The sequence below is a fragment of the Anas platyrhynchos genome, chromosome 1 (assembly GCF_047663525.1).
Source record: "Anas platyrhynchos isolate ZD024472 breed Pekin duck chromosome 1, IASCAAS_PekinDuck_T2T, whole genome shotgun sequence".
NCBI lineage: Eukaryota > Metazoa > Chordata > Aves > Anseriformes > Anatidae > Anas > Anas platyrhynchos.
Window position 1 is genome coordinate 132,367,977 of NC_092587.1, and position 18,312 is coordinate 132,386,288.

Below are 18,312 nucleotides of genomic sequence, written 5' to 3' on the forward strand. Positions count from 1 at the left end.
AGATGGAAGTTTTCTTAACATGCAAATTGAAGAATTATTGTACGTTATAATTAAAGAAGGGTTTTCAAATATAGAAATTGGAACTGACATGATCTGTGATGTTTGTTACACTAGGCTAAGGCATCTGGCTGTGGAATGATATCCAGAGTTTAAACTGTGGTGTTAACCAGAGTTTAGTAGTGGATTTTACTCAGGTTAATTTCAGGTTTCTTCAATGGTTAAAATATTGATTTTTATTGACTTGTAGCTAATCACTTAATCAGATTTGGAAGACATCTTAAAATATGAAAGCAGTTTGTTTACCTGCTTGGTACTCCAGCCATCTATGACAGACTGAGTAGAATCAATTATATTACAATTAATAGAACCAGTGCATACAGATGGACTTGTTGGCCCCCACTGAAATGGTGAAATAACACAAATTCATACAATAACTAGGTAAGAAGATTGTATGTCAGCATAAAAGTCTTGTCTGTGACAAAATGATGCACAATCAAATATATGAGCTCCTAATAACTATCTAGGGAAATGTATCTAACATTTGATGTGTTGATTTAATCAAAAGCTGCCAAATTGGAGGAGTTGGTTTTTCTTTCAAGCTACTGCAAATATTTTCCAAAAGGCAGTGTTATCAGGAGTAGGAAAAACAGGAATAACTATCCTTCAGTGACACATGTAATGAGAAATTACCATTAAATTTTAAAAAGAACTTTTTTTTTTCCCTGTAGTGTAGAAGCAGCCTTGGAATTACCTTTCTTAGATCTTTAGGGAAGAGTGGAGAGTGACATATCATACAGTATGGCTGCAAGCTGCTCAGGAGAAGGCAAGCAGCATACTTGCATACATCAGACTAATGTAAAATGTATCAGATAATCCTGTTACTCTAGACTACACCAGTAAAGGCTTAGCTGAGGTCTGTGGCCAGTTTTAGGCATGACTTTGGAGAAGAGCTGTGTCCAATAGGAGAATCTCCACAGGAGAACTGCAAGAATTGCTGAATGACACTGTGGATATTTTATCATTAGATTTGTTTAAAGAAAAATTAGGTGAAAATCTGAATGACAGGTATAGATAGCTGCTTGGGATCAAAGGGTCTTTGTCCATCTTATCAAAGTATATCTGGAAACACTGAGATAAGTTTTAGCTCACAACTTTCAGATTCTTAGTATCTTTAGTTTATAAATTCAATAAAGAATTTTAAGGATTTTTTTTTTTTAAACAAATTTTAGTGTTGGCAGAGGTAGGCTTGTTGTGAACACTTCTGAATGCACATACTTATCAGCCTACCTATTTCCCCACTTTTACTCTTCCATTTGACAAACCATCTTTTTTATTAGTATATATATTTTTTAATACAGCTTCACCTACAGATGGTCTTATCTTGTTTTGTAAATTATTCAAATATTTTTGTTTGTATGTTCCTATTGCAGGTGTTCCACTGAAACCCCGGAAAGAGTTAAAATTCATAGAACTGCAATCTGGAGACCTGGAGGTGAAGTGGTCTTCAAAATTCAATATTTCCATTGAGCCTGTGATCTATGTTGTTCAGAGGAGGTGGAATCAAGGAATCCATCCTAGTGAGGATGACGCTACTAACTGGCAAACAGTGGCACAGGTCAGTTCTTGGTAAAATGTTAAGAATCCCTAGATTCCAGACAATGATCTGAAGTTCCTCGTCAGGTCAAAGAGTTAGGTCACTTTGTTAGTAAGGAGGTTGATACAGAGTGACCCCTTTCTAGGGTCTCTCTCTAAGTCACAAGCTAACCACAGGAGGGATCTTGCTCCAATGCTCAATGAGCCATTTTCCAGACTTTCGGCAAAAATCAACTTTATTTATTTATTTCAACAAATATTTTTACTTACAGTTTTTCTGTTATAGAAACATCAAATGTTTTTGATAGGTATAGAAAATGACATCATTAGAGATGTGTGAATATATTAGTAAAGAAGTAAATATTTCTTTCCTTGTCCCCTCAAAAAATAATACTCAGAGGTTTATATTTTCAAAATGAGTTTATTTTGTAGGTTTGTTCTCCACAGATAAAGATCTATAGATCGAGCTGGAGGCTTGATTTTCACAAGACAACGAGTGGTACTTTCTTGTAAGTACATACTTGTGATCTATTCAGATGCGAGTTCCAAAAAGCCATGAATCTCTTGAAAAATGTAGAGTTAGATAGCAAAATAGGAAGAAAGCATATGTGAGACACAGTCCTTTTGAAGTCAGTGTGCATGGTCTCCAAGGCATGGCTTGGGTCTTAGCAAAATGCTAAGAAATATAATTGATAAAATTTTTCATTGAATTTTTAAAATCAAGAGTGTTAAGACTAAAACCTTTATTCTTTGTAAAGTCATTTTCTTAGATGTTGCTCTCCCAATTCAGAAAAGCCCATGATGTCATGCTCTTATCACTCAGTGCAGTCCAGGCTGAAAATGTAAGATTCATGAGCAAATGTTTCTTAATGAGAAGCAGCCAACAGAGCATAAATTTTCACTTAGTTCCTTCCCAGTTTCAATCTGTTTTTTAACATGCTGACAGTTCACCTGTATGGCAGAGTTCCAGTCGTTTATCTTCAATGCTTCACCCTCATCCCTGCTGACAAGAAAAGCAAAATACTGATTTTCAAAAGACCTGCAAAATGTCATTATAGCTAGGAAAAGGGAAAGAGGGAATAAATAGAATCATCCACAAAATAAAGTAAGGATTTGAAGTTCTGTGGCAATCTGTGTCCATTCTACATTCAGTTTGTGTAGGAAAAAGGTATCTTAAAATAATATGAAGCTTGTGAAACTGAACACTCAAAAGTGAAGTTGTTAGCTTTAGTGCAGTACTTCAGGGGACAGTCACAATGTTAAAGTCTTGCTCAGGGAAAATGACCTTCAACTAAGCCTGGCATGAAACCCAACCTGTGCAATTGCATCCAAACGAACATGCACACCCTCACATCTGATAAAGTTGTAGTGACGTATTTATTGTCTCAGTTGATATGCAGGTCTTCAGTCTGCATTCTCCATATTCAGCAAAAATATAAATAAAGAAAAATAAAAAAGGGCCTTTTCTACCAGGAGAATAATAGAAAACATAAGCCAGATGTCAATTGCTTGTCACAGTTATCATGCTATGTATATGTGCTAGGCTGTAGAAACACAGTTCTTCTTGCTGGTGGGTCTGGACTGCAAAGGTAGCAGCGCACTGCTGTGCTTTTTCTCGTCCCAGAAATAGACCTCATGCCCGTTTCTGGAAGCAAGCAGTATGTACAGTAGTGGAGCATATATGAGTCTCTTCCATCTCACAGGGATATACAGGAGAGAGGGTTTTAGAAATGTGTTCCTGTGCAAGAATCCTGTCAGTTGTCTTTCCTGAGGGTCTGTCACATGCAGGCAGAAGGGCTGAGTTAATCACTATGGCAGGAGAAGCCTCCTCCAACTGACATCTTTCTGAGAACTTTGATGTCTCTACTGCATCATGAGAGATGTGTATTGGATTGTGAAACAGACCCCACTGGGGATGTCAGTTGAGAACAAGCTTCAAGATGCCTGCCTGGCTTTGCCAACTTTGTGGTACCTTATGGGGCATTACAGGCTGTGCACCCTTAAGGGTTGCTTGTAATAAGAATTTCTGTCTCTATAGAGAAATATAACTCAACGGTGTTTGTAGTTTTAGACATCCTGCTGGGCAGTCAAATATGTTAAGTGTAATCAGATGTATTAGGATGTATTTTACTATGTCATCATCAAGGTTGGATACACAGTTTGACTAAAGTGAGCATCGCCTCTGGGTATTTTCTTGTCCATTTAAGTGAGAATTTTTCTTGTATGACTCCAAAGCATTGCGGTCTAAGACTTTGATTATAGGTAAAGGCTGTGAAGAGCTCAGCCATAGAGCTCTCCTGGGGCATGACAGTCTAGAGGAGATGATGCCCTTTCATTACTCTGCAACTTAAGTTAGAGAGCATGTACAGAGCAGAGGAAATCAAAAAGGGGGTTATAATTTTGAACAACATTTTTAAAGGAATTACTTTTCACGTTTTACTTTTTACTTGCTTTCTTCTATTGCATTAATGTGGGTTAACATGTAAGTGTTTTCACATGTCTCTTATGAATTTTTATTTGGTATTGAAAAAATAGTTTTGAAGAAGCTTGTTTCTTTCATATTGTATTGTCATAAGAATGTTTTTGATGATTGCTTTTTAAGAGGGGGAACAATCTACTAATACATTATTTAACTCTCAAAGAATATAAAGAAAACAAACGCATTGAAAATAATTTTATTTTTTTATCACTTCAGGAAACAGGAATTTTGTTAACTTTATTTTTTTGCTGTGCATTTTTGAGAAAACTTGATGTAACTAACAAATGGACTAATTTGCATTAGTTGATACATGTATAAAAACTACAGGAACTAAGATATAAGTTGTTATAAGTAAGTTAACTATAATGTGCAGTGTTCAAAGTGGTTATGCCAAGTTTCTTATACTATTGCTTTTTATGATTTAACCAATTGCATAGGGCCAGCTGCACTATCCCATGAGAATACAATATATCTGATGAGCAAACTTTTTATTCTGCTTGTTGTGATGCTTTCTAAAAATACTCATATTGCTGTTTATATTTGATACTTAGATATTTAATCATATTAATTTAACAAATTAAATTAATTCAAATATGCTGTGCCTGTTATCTCCAGATGGGAGAGCACATCTCTGTATTGTGTGAGTGGATGCCAAGTATGTGTACATGCATGAAGGCAGAGATTAATAAATTCTACTTACTAATTTATTCCTCTATTAAAACAAAGGAGCAGTATTTACTGCTAGCTTGATTGTGACAAACCTTAGTGCTTCATCTTGGAATTGTCTAAACTCTGTGGACAGCTAATCCTTTTTAAATCTTTTGGCTTCTGAAACACCTAAACTTCTGGTTCTAAGGTTATCCAAAATTTTCTCAGCTCTTGACAGCAGGAAATCCCTCTTGAAGCTAACCACCAGTCCCATAAACTGAAGGTTTCTTTCTCCATCATCCAGAAGAAGCTTGCTTTGATAAACATTCTTAAAGAGTGCCCACCAGTCACACAAAAGAGGGGAGGTCTGCTGCTCTTGGCAGAGTAGTGGATGTGGTACTATCAAGCTGCTTCTTTGTCAGAAGTGTAAACTTAGTTCTTCTTACACCCTGGATGATATCCCTTCACCCTTTGAACCGTAAATTCTTTCTCACTGTGCATGATTTCAAAATAAACTTCTCTGCCCAGAAAATTTTTGGATGCCCCATCCCTACAGGTGTTCAAGGCCAGTTTGGATGAGACCCTGGGCATCCTCATCTAGTGGGTGGCATACCTGCCCATGGCAGGGAGTTGGAACTGGATGGTCTTTCAGGTCTCTTCCAACCCAATCTGTTATATGATTCTATGAAGATACATGTGGAGCTATGAACTCATCAGGATAAGGCTGATCTCTACTATTTCCAGTAAACCCCTGCACTAAAGAAAAGAATCCAGGATTGATATTGTGAGAGAATGGGAATGATCACAATGAAATACTCCTTTGATTATTTTAGACCTTGGAAAGGGGAGAGTCTTCTGTAGCAGATTTTTCTACAAAGACCATCTTAGACCATACTTATATATAGTTCTTACCTATATATAAAAGACAGAAAAAAATCCTTGGAGTGGTAACACAAAAATCCCATCTGAATCACCTAACTACTATGTGGCTGAGTTGTATTTTCTCATTCTTTTCCCTCCCTATCCTAAATAATTCTGCCCTTCCCTTACAAGATGTTGTTGAGACCTTCAGCCTGCTTTGCTCGGAGGAAAAGTTTTGCCCATGAATGCAAAAAATGTCATAATTCAATATAGCAGGCAACATCGAAGACACTAAGGAACAGTTTCTCCCAACCTCTCAGACAGAGGATGGGATTGAAGGTAGGTCATCCATGCTCTGGGAAAGTACTTTAATCATCAGTCATTTGTATGAGCCGCAAGGAGATTTCTCAAGGTACCTTGAAGAGAAGAGCAAATAATCTCCTTTGGAAAGACAGTATTAGGGGACTACTTTCAGAAGAGGGCCTAAATAGCTAGGAAAAGAGTAGAATTGTCAGTGCTTCTTACATGAGTCAGTACTACGCTAATGTCAGCCAAATTCTCCCTGTGTGCTGACAGCCCAACCACTTTATTCACTCGATATGACCTGTTGTGCCTTGGACCTGAGATGCACTCTTGAGAAGAGGCTGCTTTCTGTATTCTCCAGGTTATGTCATTGTGATTCCGTGTTGCTCTTATATCAAGTTATATACTAAAGTAAACTAGTGGGGACTTACCTTTGTCTTTATTGAATTTAGGATCATGTTGAGGATGGACATGTTGGTCAGTAATTTTCCCTGAGGACTCTTTTTTTATATTATTTTATTCCAAATGACAAGTGTATTAAGATTGGAACCTAGCTTTAAAACTTTCCTCCTTTAAACAATAGATAAACAGATAAATAAATAGAAAAAAAACTAAAATCAATCTTATAATGATTTATATAAGAGGTGATTTTTTTTTTTGTTTCATCTTTCATTTATGAAATTCTTTAAAACATTATATTGGCATTCTAAGACCAGTAAAATTGTTGTTTAATAATTTCTCTAATATTCAGGACTAATTTCAGGTGTGTGTTGAAATTCAAACCTTACTTACTTAATACTATTCAGCATGCCATCAAGTTAATAGAAGAGAGATATCAAAAGCACTTTCAGTGTTATGATCTCAGCTCCAAACATACTTAAGTAGGGAGAAATAACTGAAGTAATTGAACAAAATATTCAATTTACTGACAGAGTAGTATATCTCAACAGTATTTTGCTCTTTCTTGAAATATGCTAAAACCATGTAAGGTTTGCTTAGAGGTGCCAAAGTAATTTGTAATGCAGGAGCTTTAGTTACAGATACGCCTCCTGCATGCCACTGAGATTAACAGAAGCTTTGCCAACAAAACCAGTGACGAAAGAAATAAGCCTAAGGCCTGTTCATATATTAAAATAATTTTGGTGATATGGGTTGACACATTATTTGATCCCACAACATCTCACAGTTGCCACAGAAGACTGACACAAATGCAATACTGTGTTTTAAACAAGCCCTAAGAGAATAACTGAGCTCATACAAATGACAACTGAGATTCCTCAGCTGAGAAATTTGGGGTCAAGTCTATTCACATTATGCCTACCTTGTAGCTAAATTCAGTAAATCTGTTTTTAAAAATCCACAGTGTTGTGACTAATTAATTACAGTTAGGTCCTGACTAATCTCAGGATCTCAGCTGCAGCAGTATCCTGAATATATCCATGATTTACATGTATTTTTCTGTTAATATAGTTATAGTTTATATCACTCTAATTCACTGTCATGTCTTGTCTGTAAATAGTTGAGTATGTGGGTCTTCATGCTGGGAAAAACAAAAATAAACAAACTAGCACATTTGAGTGCTCTATAGAATGAAAATAATCATAAAACTGGTTCAGATAGGCTCTTACTTCCCTAGGAACCCCTTCATCCAACTAGATAATAAATTCTATAGGTAATGTAAAAGCTAAAAATTGGAAAAAAAGATGAGGCAGATGACGAAGTGCAGGGACTATTACCCCAGCTTAAGCTAAATAGACAAATGTAGGACTCTGAATGGAGAAGGACTCTGAGTAGCAGGAATACGTGGGGGCTCAAAGCAGCAAAACATCAGTCTGGAAGCAGTCTATAATGCAGCTTAAAAAGGCTCTCTTTCCTTCACATGCACACACAAACCAGATAACCTTTTCCTTAAATTTTATTTGTCAAAAAGTGACAAGATTAAGCACAGAATAATATTTACAAGTTTTATTGGTTGGGACTTTAAAAATGCCATTGTTGGAGAGCTGAAACAACTTCCCAACATTCTGGCTATCTGAATTAGGCTGGCAGCTGCTGCTTTCTTTCACAGATTGGAAAGAAAGCAAAAAGCAGAAATGACACCGTGCCTTCTTTGGGAAGTATTTGGCATCACTGCGAGTAACATTGAAACTCATATGGTAGATTTTTTAAGTTACAGAAAACATCTTGTAAAAATAAATAGAAATCACTAAATTTCTTAATGAGTCTGCATCTTGGTCAATGAAGATATTCAGTATTGGTTGTGTAGTATATTTTGACGTATGCAAGTAATTTGTTTCAAATTCATGTGTTATTTTGATTAAATAATTAGATTAAAACACAATAAACATGACAGTCTGAAATAACTTGAAGTTTGGATAATTAAGAGGTAACTGCAAATGTAAAATCAGCCACAAATGGATGAGTTTCTAATGAGTTCTAAAAACACAATATTTCTTATGTACTTATGTACTTGGGAGTGATTCAGGTGTTACCAGAAGGTTGTGTTCAGGTCTGGTGTTAGTACCTTAGGAAAAAAATCAGAAACAGCACAGAAGGCAGATCTTTAAAACCTTAAAGGAAAAAATAGGATAGAAAAAGCAGGCCTCAGACTAAAGTACTTCCTACTGAAAGGGTTCAGAGTGCATCTATGTTTATTCCATATTTCAGTGGTTAAGGCACTCCCTGCAGAAGCTGGAAATTAAATTCATGACACCAGCAATCTCAGTGGGTGTTGTTGATGGAAAGGTCATTTCCTATAACCCGAGAAAAGTCTGCAGAGAAGAGTTAAGGCTTAGAGTGTCATTTTGACATAAATGCCAAGGATCTCAAGAGGGCTTGCATTCATTACCTGAGGGTTTTGTGTCTCCTATGAACCAGAAAAGGTGGCTTCTCACAGCTCTGGATTTTGTGAAGCCATTTTGGACTCACTCTCCCGTTTCAGGATCTGGAGAAATGAATCCTTTGATTTGGGTTAATGAATTCCCTGAAATGTCAACACCTGATCAGCTAAGCCCTATATATTATGGTGAAAGTTGTGATAACTGAAAAGTAATTTTGTGAATTTAGCACTTGACCAGTTTTCTAAAGGTCACTTGTCTAGAAGAGACCTGCAATGCACTGTAATGTGCTGGTTATGTGATTTTGTTCACAACTGTTGACACTTCCATGTATTAAAGAGGTGGGTCCTACCTCCCGGTCTGCCTAATGGGTGTCACGTGGCAGAGAGCAACTAGCCACATCTGAACGAAAAGTGTAATTGTGACATTTTCCCCACCAGACTACGGATGAGAGGGTCCAGCTGTCAGACATCAGAGCGAGCAGGTGGTACCAGTTCCGTGTGGCGGCTGTCAATGTGCATGGGACGAGGGGCTTCACGGCACCCAGCAAGCACTTCCGCTCCTCAAAAGGTGAGTTTTGGTTCCCTACAGCTGGTGCTCACCTTCTACTCGCTCACATGTGGAGTGCAACCTGATCTGCCTGTTTTTGTGGCAGAAGGTTTTTTACAGGTGGGTTTTTTGGCCATGTTACCAACCATCAGCTTTAGAAATGGTGTGAGATTTGTTTGAAGTCAACACAGGAATTAAATGTTAAAGACGTCATTATTGTTTTATCAGTAAGGAGTCTCAATGAATAAATCCATTTTAAAACATTTTACACACTGTTGGTATCAGCCAACATGACTCTGACCTTGAAACATGAAGGAAATGGGGTTTCAACATGTTATTCCAAGATGTTTGTCTTAATTTCATTTATAGTTATAAGTACATTCCTGCCATATGCTTAGCAGCGTACAGGAATAGTTTGTTGCTTATATCTTAATTGCAGCATCATTGTTTTAGTGGAACTACACGCTATTTTAGTATAACTTTCCCCTTGCTAGCACTAATCATAAGGGCTTAGGGATAAAAAGAGTATAATAGTGTTTAGTAGTGTGTACCTGTTCATTAGGAAGTCATGATAGACAGTCCACTAAGTGTTGTAGGATTTTTTGTTGCTGTTGTTGGTTCTGCAAGGGATGTGGGATAACTTTGAAAATGTACCAGTAAATGGCACTGGGGGGATGGGAGCTGGAAACAGATCTCCTGTCCCGTAAATTTTTTTCTGATGCACTTTTCACTGACACAAAGGAAGAGTTTACCCAGATGACTTTCAGGCACAGTAGCACAGGCCAGAAACCATCCCCAGTAGACAATCTGGATATGGTTACTCTCTCTTAAAGACAGTTAATAATGTGGAAATAGCCAGACCATACTAGTTTACTGATGCCAAACAATGAGATGTAACACTCTTCACTGTATTACTAATTGCGGTAAAGTTTCCAATAGACAGACTTGTCTTTGTTTTGGTAGTGACAGAATCTTTACACTCTTATAACAAATACTTTGAGGAATGCATTTCCTCTTTCTGAAGATAAAATTGACTTACAATATAGGCAGTCACCATTTGTGGGTTTCCATGTTAGCTTTTAGCTTGTTGTTTGGCCATAATCAATCCTAGAAAAAATATTATTGTAGATACAGTTATATAGGCATGCAAGTGCTTTCAGTGATATGGATAGTTTATTTATTTTTTGAATAAGTCTACATTAGGATAAATAATTTTGGTACTATAACCCCATTTGTGGTAGGAAGGTTGGTTGGCATAGTCATACCATTACTTTTGTGACCACAAACCTTTATGAATATAAAAGTATTATTTAAAGAATTTGTTACACTTAAGTAGCATGCCATTTCAATGACATCAAAAATACAGTTCCTTCAAGCTATGTTGAGCTTATTTCAAAGATTCAGCAGCAGCGGAGGCATTCTCTGCTTTTTTTTTTTTTTCTTTTCATGAGCTGCAGTGCTGTAGTTCAGCAGATACAGCCCTGCATTGCTGAATCTGGCACCAATTTTCTTTTAAACTCAGATCATTGCCAGAGTTGTTTTTCTGAGTTTCTAAAGATTTTCTAACTATTCTGCTTGGAACCACTGTGCCTGTAGTTACATAGAAGTATATCATGATAATACTGAGGTTTTGGCTTGAGCGTGACATTTTGAAGCAGGATGTGTATTAAATTTCCCCCTAGATTTGTCCCCTGCTGCACTTGCTCACCACAGGAGCATGTTGTTCAAAACACCTACATTAGTAAAGAATGTAAGAACATCCATGCTAAGGCATACTAAATGTCTCTTTAGCCCAGTAAAAAAAAAAGAGACTAAATGTCTCTTTAGCCTAGACTCTAGCAAAAGTGGGTTTCTGGAGAAGTGTGAGAGCATGATAAGCACAAAGATACTTCTTCAGAATAATCTCCCAAGTGGCAGTGATTTGTTTTTCAGGAGTCTGTGGTTTTAAAATGATTGCATGTTGGATACCAGAGTCCTCTTTTTTCTGTGGTCTCTGCAGCTACCCCTGAAGCACTTGCTCACCTGTAGTACTGTTTATGGCTGTCTGCTGGGCAGAGAGCACTCTAAGCACTTTTAGGACTTTGTGACAAGGACAGCAGAAGACTGTAGTATTTCTCCATGCTCTAATCTAATAAACCAAAGCAAAGGGGATCTTGATAAGGGCATAAAGTATGGTAACCAGCACTGTTCAAAAAGCTACTGTAACTCACAATAACAATTTTCAAATCTAAACTCCAGCCCTGAACTGTGAATTGCCAAGCAAACAGCAAGAACTTCATTTAACTATCAGCTTTGTAGCCAGAGTCATCCTATTTCATCAGTTAATTTGACTATTTTAGGGGCTTTGATATTGTCAGTGGCTGTTACAAAGGTACCGTATTCGCCAAATGAAATGTGGAAGCATTAAGCGACTCAAATGCAGATGCTGCTGGGTGGTGACTGTCAGGAATAACACTGGGTTGCTTCAGTCAGTATCTCTTAGCATCGATGTCCCTGAGCAGGCACTTAGCAGTAAGTTATAGTGTCATATAGACTTTTAATTACTACTTTGGAACTCTGTGGGAAGTGGCAGCCCCTTCCTGGCAGAGAGGCAAGAAACTGCTGATCAGATATGCCTGTTTTTTTGCATGCCAGCATATACTGTCTCCTGCTGTGCTCCTACAGGCACATTTAACCTCTAAATTGGAAAAAAGAAGGAGGACTTTGGCACATCACCTTTGGAAGGTTGCTGGCTCTCTGTGGTACGTTTGTGTAGAGTGTGGACAGAAACTCACATCAGTTCATGTACCGTTTCAATTCATCACGTCGTGCCAAGAGCAAGAGAAGATTATTATCTTTGTCAGACTTACCAGAAGTTTTCCTCAGAAAGAAATCCTCTGATGAGGAAACGTGATAGCAATTCATAAGACATTTTCTCACATGAGATGCTGAACTTTTACAAGTTGCTCCTAGGTTACAATGAATAGCAAATTGTACTTTTTTAAAGAAGGACAAATGTGATATAATATTTCTGTTACTAAGTATTTTAAACTGTTAAAAAGAATGTTCAAAAACATTGATGCTGCAATTACTTGGAGAGACTTCTTGTCTGGTTACTGCAATGCTGTTTATGCTATTCTGTGTCTTTTGCAAGTGCAAAAATATGGTTTCTAAGTAGGTACAGCAAAGTAAAGTTTCATTTTATTCAAAATAACTTTACATCTCCTGAGGTATGTAATTTCCACTGACTTTTCTACCACTAAAAAGATCCTTATTATCCAAATTACTTTAATTTCCCAGTCATGAAAAAGACAAAAACAGGAAGATAAAAGAGCATTTCATCAAGCATTTCAGCTACAACGGCTCTACACCATTCTTAATCTACTTGTGTTTTGATTTTTTTTCTTTTAACTGCTGTAGCTGTAGATATTCTTCTACAGTAAATAGTTGAGGTGAAGGTTTTTAGCTGTTTTACACTGCCTCATGTGTTCATTTCTTGAATTAATATGTAAATAATAAATAATCAAAGTGACACCACTGATATATATAATTTATAAAATGTTCAGAGCATAAGCAGAGAAAATTTTTTATGCCATTTATTTCCTATTATTAAAGGAAATAAAGCATTTATACATGCCTGTCTGGCATGGCCCTCACATGGAACAAAGTGATGCTTCATTTTTCTAAAATTTGATACCAAATTTACAAGAGACACAGATTAAATTATGACTATCTCTTTGGAGCAGTGAGACTAGAAGATGGAGTGAATGCTGCACCTTGGAGAGTGGGTCCTTTCCTAAAAGTAGAACTCTGTACATGGATGTTCTGATTGATACTGTCAACTAAAATTGATCAAAACTTTCTGATCTGTTGACTGTGACTTCTACTTCACTTTTCTTTTTTTTTTTTTTTTTAAATCGTGTTTGCTTTTTATCTTCCACTGAGTGACAAAAATTTGCAATAACAGCAGAAAGCTAATAGAATGACGGGCAGAATATTTTGATTCCCAAAGGTACAAATATCCTTATTTTCATACTTTGACTGGTTCTCTCCAAGCTGTTTCATTTGCTATAGGGGGAGGAGAGTACTGATCCTACAATCATTAAATAAGTCTTTTTGGAAAAAAAAACCTGTGTATGCTTTTCTTCCATTAAGTGGGCAGTGGATGGCCTAACCCAAATTGCCAGAAGTTACTTGGATCTAGTAATACAACTTACAATTTTTAGGCTACTTTTTTTAGCTTTTTATATTTCATGGTGAGAATGAACTCTCAGTAACAGGGACTGCAGTTAACTAGAGGGATCGGCATTAAATATTTCCATGTAATTTATTATCTTTCTGGTCTGTAGTTAGGTACTGTGCCATTTTCACAGGCAAAAAGGGACTGTATGATCAACATAATGAACCCAAACCATATGATCCTTCTACCTCTACTAAAGTTATCTTCAACATAAAGGCAGCTGCTAGCATGCACAGGATAAATTGTCTAGCAAAAGGAAGTAGACAACATTGTTTTCACAGCACATAAGTACTGTGCTGGATGAGATTTCATGCATGCATTACTGAGTGTTAGTAAAACCAGAACAGACACCCACTCCTGCCAATAAAATTCTTTCTGTTGCTCCTTTGGGACCAATGATTTTTTTATACTCTTGCACAGCTGCTTTATGTGTGCCATTTCCATTGGGCAAAGCCAGTCTTCCTGCTTATGCCTTGGAACTGTTTAAAAGTTGGAAACTTGTCTGTAGAGCAGCTTCAGCAGATTTCTATAGTTGGTAGGCGTAATGTTTAAAAGTTAGCAATGTGTGATCCATTTTAAGTCAGGAAAAAAAGACAAATCTATGTAAGAAAGGATTTTAAATGGAGCCAAACTTGCTGTCACTTTTACAATTCAGATTGGGAATTCCAGGTTCCAATGTCGTTATTTCCTCTCTGACATATATTTCAAATCATTTATTTATTTATTTATTTTCATTACAGTTGCTCTATTTAAAGTCAAAGTGAAGGCATTTGCAGCAACGAATGATGTGATTCTTGTAAGCATAGCTTACCCATGCTGTTATGTTTAAGGTTGCAAAGCACTTCCAGATCCTATTGATTGAAAGATTTTTGTAAGAGATAAACTGTCTATCACTAAGTTTAATAAATGTATAGAGGAAGATGTGCATTTTGAAATGATGATGATGTGATGCTTTTATTATTATTATTATTATTATTATTATTATTATTATTATTAGACATGGGGAATCCTCCCTCCTGGGGCCTGAAACAGAGTTTTCCTTGTGATGGCTGAGTAGCCAGCAAGACAAGAATTTAAGTCCTTTGGGTATACTCAAGCCAGACACAATGCAGACAAATTCAGTACTTACTCCATTTGCTGGAACAGCAGTCTCAGCCTTGACCTAATGAAGCTATCGTTTCTAGCAGTGAGAAGCAATTTACTTCTCAAGCTGCTGAGACCAGAATTTTTCAGATTAGAGGACAACTGTCTGTGCCAAATTCTAGTATATATAATGTCTTTTATTTTATTTGAGCTGTAGCATAAACAACAAAGGAAAAGCTGCAACTATCATCACTCTTTCTGCAAACCAAAGAATTTGATTTAACACTCAGATAAATTCATATATATAAAATTTCAGAACTTTAAATTTGAAAAACTGGCAGTAGTTTCCATTCCAGTAGTTTAATGTTCATGTATCTGAATTATACATTTGGGCAGTCAGTCAAAGGGATCACAGATATATGAACGCTAACAGCAGAGTGGCTGTTAAGCTTTATTGTCAGGAGAATTCCAGTTTAGCTTCACAGTCAGGTTAACAAACATTTTATGTATATAAGCTTTATAGTTCAGTATTAGATATTCAGTTATTAGACTTTAAAATATTTCAGCACACAAGTTGTGTATGGCTTTTTAGTGTTTGCATAGACATACAGAAGCATAACAGAACACCTTGTAGAAGCTTGACTTTTACATTCAATAATACAATTGTGAAGGCTTAAAAAAACAGAAAAAATACAATTATCTGGTAACTGGTAGGCATGCATTATGAAGGAGTATGTTGTTAAGGCTACTTAACATTTCAATTTATTTATTTTATCTTTTGGAGGAGGACTTTGGGGGAGGCTTGGGGTATTTTTGATTTTTTATCTGTTCCATTTTGAGCCTGGGGCTTGGGTTTGTTGTTGTTGTTGTTGTTTTTTCCTTCCATTAATAACAGAGATCACAATATCTAGCCTAGTTGCTATTCCTTCTCACTGGTGAAACTCAGTCCTTCCTAATGAAAGAAAAGATGAATATTCCTGTTTTTTTGGCTTAAAAAAAAAAAAAAGTTCTGTCGGTTATAATAGTGATGAGTGGTTCAGAGAGACATAGAAATATAAGAATAAATTATATAGTGATATGGAAATACTTAATGTGGAAAGGATCTTCAGCTGGTAGTGGCTTTAGCCACTCACTTAGTGGCTTCATATTTCAGGTACTCAAAACCCAAGAAATATTTTAATGTTGGGTTCCCACAATCAGACGGTTATTTGTTAGTCTTTGAGTTTTTCTTTTCCTTCTTTCTTTCAGATGATTTAATGCCAAGTATAATGACTGCCAGTGTTCAAGGGGCATTTGGATAATGTTAATATACTTTAACTTTTGGTTAGAGCTGAAGTGCTTTTGTAGGTTCCTTCCAACAGAATTATTCCATTCCATTCCAAAGTGTTTTGTTGTTGTTTTTGTCGTTTGGTCAATTTACTTGCTTCTAGATTATTATTTTCTACATCTTAGTCTATGAGTTTTAAAAAAGCCCTTCTTGAGAAAGTGACAATTTGAAATATCTCGTCTTTTCATGTCTCTCAGCTGCAGAAATCCTTCCTTTCTGTCTTCCACATCTACAACCTCTTCCTTCCTACAATCTTTTCCTCCTCTTCAAAGGCCCTTTTCAATGACATTTGCTATGCTCACAAAAGACATCTTGAAAAAAAGTGGGCACTTAGGAAATTGTTTCTACTATTTTAATATTATTTCACGTGTATATTCAACTTAAGAGGAGAATGTTTTTTCTTTACTTAACCAATAGTTACCTGCTGATTTTTAATACAACATATTAAACATATTAATGTACAACTCTCCCTAAGCAAAGGCAAACCAGTACTCATATTTTTATTGTTTTTGTTTTTAATACAAATCTGCATTTTGTCTGCAGACTGGACTGTTTCTAGTGAACAGAGCATGCAGAAATGCTACTGATAATGTGATGTTTTCAATAAACTGGAATTATAGTAAGTACAGGGTGAAATCCTGGTACTGTAGAATTCAAAAGAAATTATCCATTGCTTTCAATATGTACACAGTTCTTCTCCTTACTATTTTTGTTTCTGCTTATGTTACTGAGAAAAACAGGGATGTTTGAAGTTACTTAAAAGAAAAATCCTGTGATGCTGAGACACTTAAAAGCTCGGTTCTGATCAGTCACCTACTTTATATAAGGATAATTGCACGTTATCTTGCATTCTTGTGGGGACAGAAACACTTGACAAAGAATTTTGGAAGAAAACAAACAAAAAAAATCAGTCATTTTCTTTAGATCTATGAAAAGCTGATGAATAGAACTTGAAAATATTCTGAATCATGTAACACACTTTGTCCAGAAGAGCTATTTCATTTAGCTTTTAGAATTTTTGGGGCTCTCAGAATCTTTCGCAGTTGCAAAATGAAGACAAAGATGTTGTAGAGTTAGAATTGTTTAGGCTTATATCTGACCATTCATGAAGACGTAATCTCTGAAACACTTAAATTGTATCCCATATGTTATGTATACATAATACATGATGCATAGTACTTCTGGGAGATAACCTGAATAATTCACCTGCAGTAATATGATCATATTACTGCATTTCAGGTTATAAATGTTGCACTTCAGGTTATAAATGTTTTATTGTCATAATACATTATCATAATACATAAAAAAAAAAGAACCCTAACATTTTAATTCGGCGAAGATGAATGCTTAATTTTTGATTTTGGTTTTCTGATTAATGATTCTGTTTATTGCATCTAAATTTAATTTTGCATCTACTTATTTTAGTAAGCTATAGAAGTAGATGAGGAATTATATTAGACAACAATACAAACCTAAAAGAAATTATAGAAGTTAATCTCTTACATTTATCCTCTCCAAAATACTCACCTTTGTATATGTTTAAGATAGAGATGTGTACTTCAGAGGTAAGGCAATAAATGTATGGAAAGTGTTTCTGCAAAGACAAAAAATGAAGGAATCTGGCTTGCAATTTCATTTAAAAAATAAAGAAAGAGAAGAAATAAGGAATTCTCATTATTAGGAAAATAAAGATGAATTTCCAGAAGGTTTAAACTCAATGCTTTGTAATGTTTATGTCCAAAAGACAGGTTGAATTACATGTGTGAGGCAACACAGACATCCATTACTATTTTAACTGAAATGGCATGTATGAGGAAACAGGAGCATCCATTGTTGTTTAACCAAGACTCCTGTTAAATAACAGGAATAAGTCATTATTTCACATCTGCTGATCTTTAAAAAGGAAATGCTGTCTTTATTAATTCTAAATGTGTCAATTTGTATGACCTAAATGATGGAATTTTTCAATGAGACCATTTATCATAGGGATTATCAGATGAATTTAGTATGTCTGGAAAGCTCATTTAACAGATCATTAACCATTATAAAAAAGATCCAGGTGAACTGTGCCACAAATGAATGCCTGGTGTCTCCTCTGCACACCTTCAGTTTTATTTCTGGCAGTAAGTGGTGGCTTATTTGGCTGAAAATTTATGTGAAAATGGTTTTCTCAATCACATTGTTTTTTCTTGGCTTCAACTTCATCCCATGCCTTAATTGTTGCAAATTTTCTTTTTTTTTTTTTTTTTTTTCTGCCTGATATACCTTTTTTTTTTTTTTTGAGCCACAGTGTTTACTTTAATTTATTTATTTACCCATCTATTTATTTATTTTTGCATTTTTATTATATTTTGCCACTAATGTTTGTCTACCACAGGCATTTAGAAAAATAAAGTTTGCAAAGTCTTATATT

General features: G+C 35.8%; 1 protein-coding gene across 5 annotated transcripts in view; it reads left to right on the forward strand.

Moving 5' to 3' along the window:
* Window positions 1–18,312, forward strand: part of ANOS1 (anosmin 1) — a 141,624-nt gene that overhangs the window by 83,566 nt on the left and 39,746 nt on the right. For all 5 annotated transcript variants that reach the window (XM_038173049.2, XM_038173052.2, XM_038173051.2 and 2 more), the window contains exons 5-6: window positions 1,431–1,615; window positions 9,162–9,291. In XM_038173049.2, the coding sequence (XP_038028977.2) occupies window positions 1,431–1,615; window positions 9,162–9,291 (315 nt within the window). The remainder of the gene's footprint in view (window positions 1–1,430; window positions 1,616–9,161; window positions 9,292–18,312) is intronic.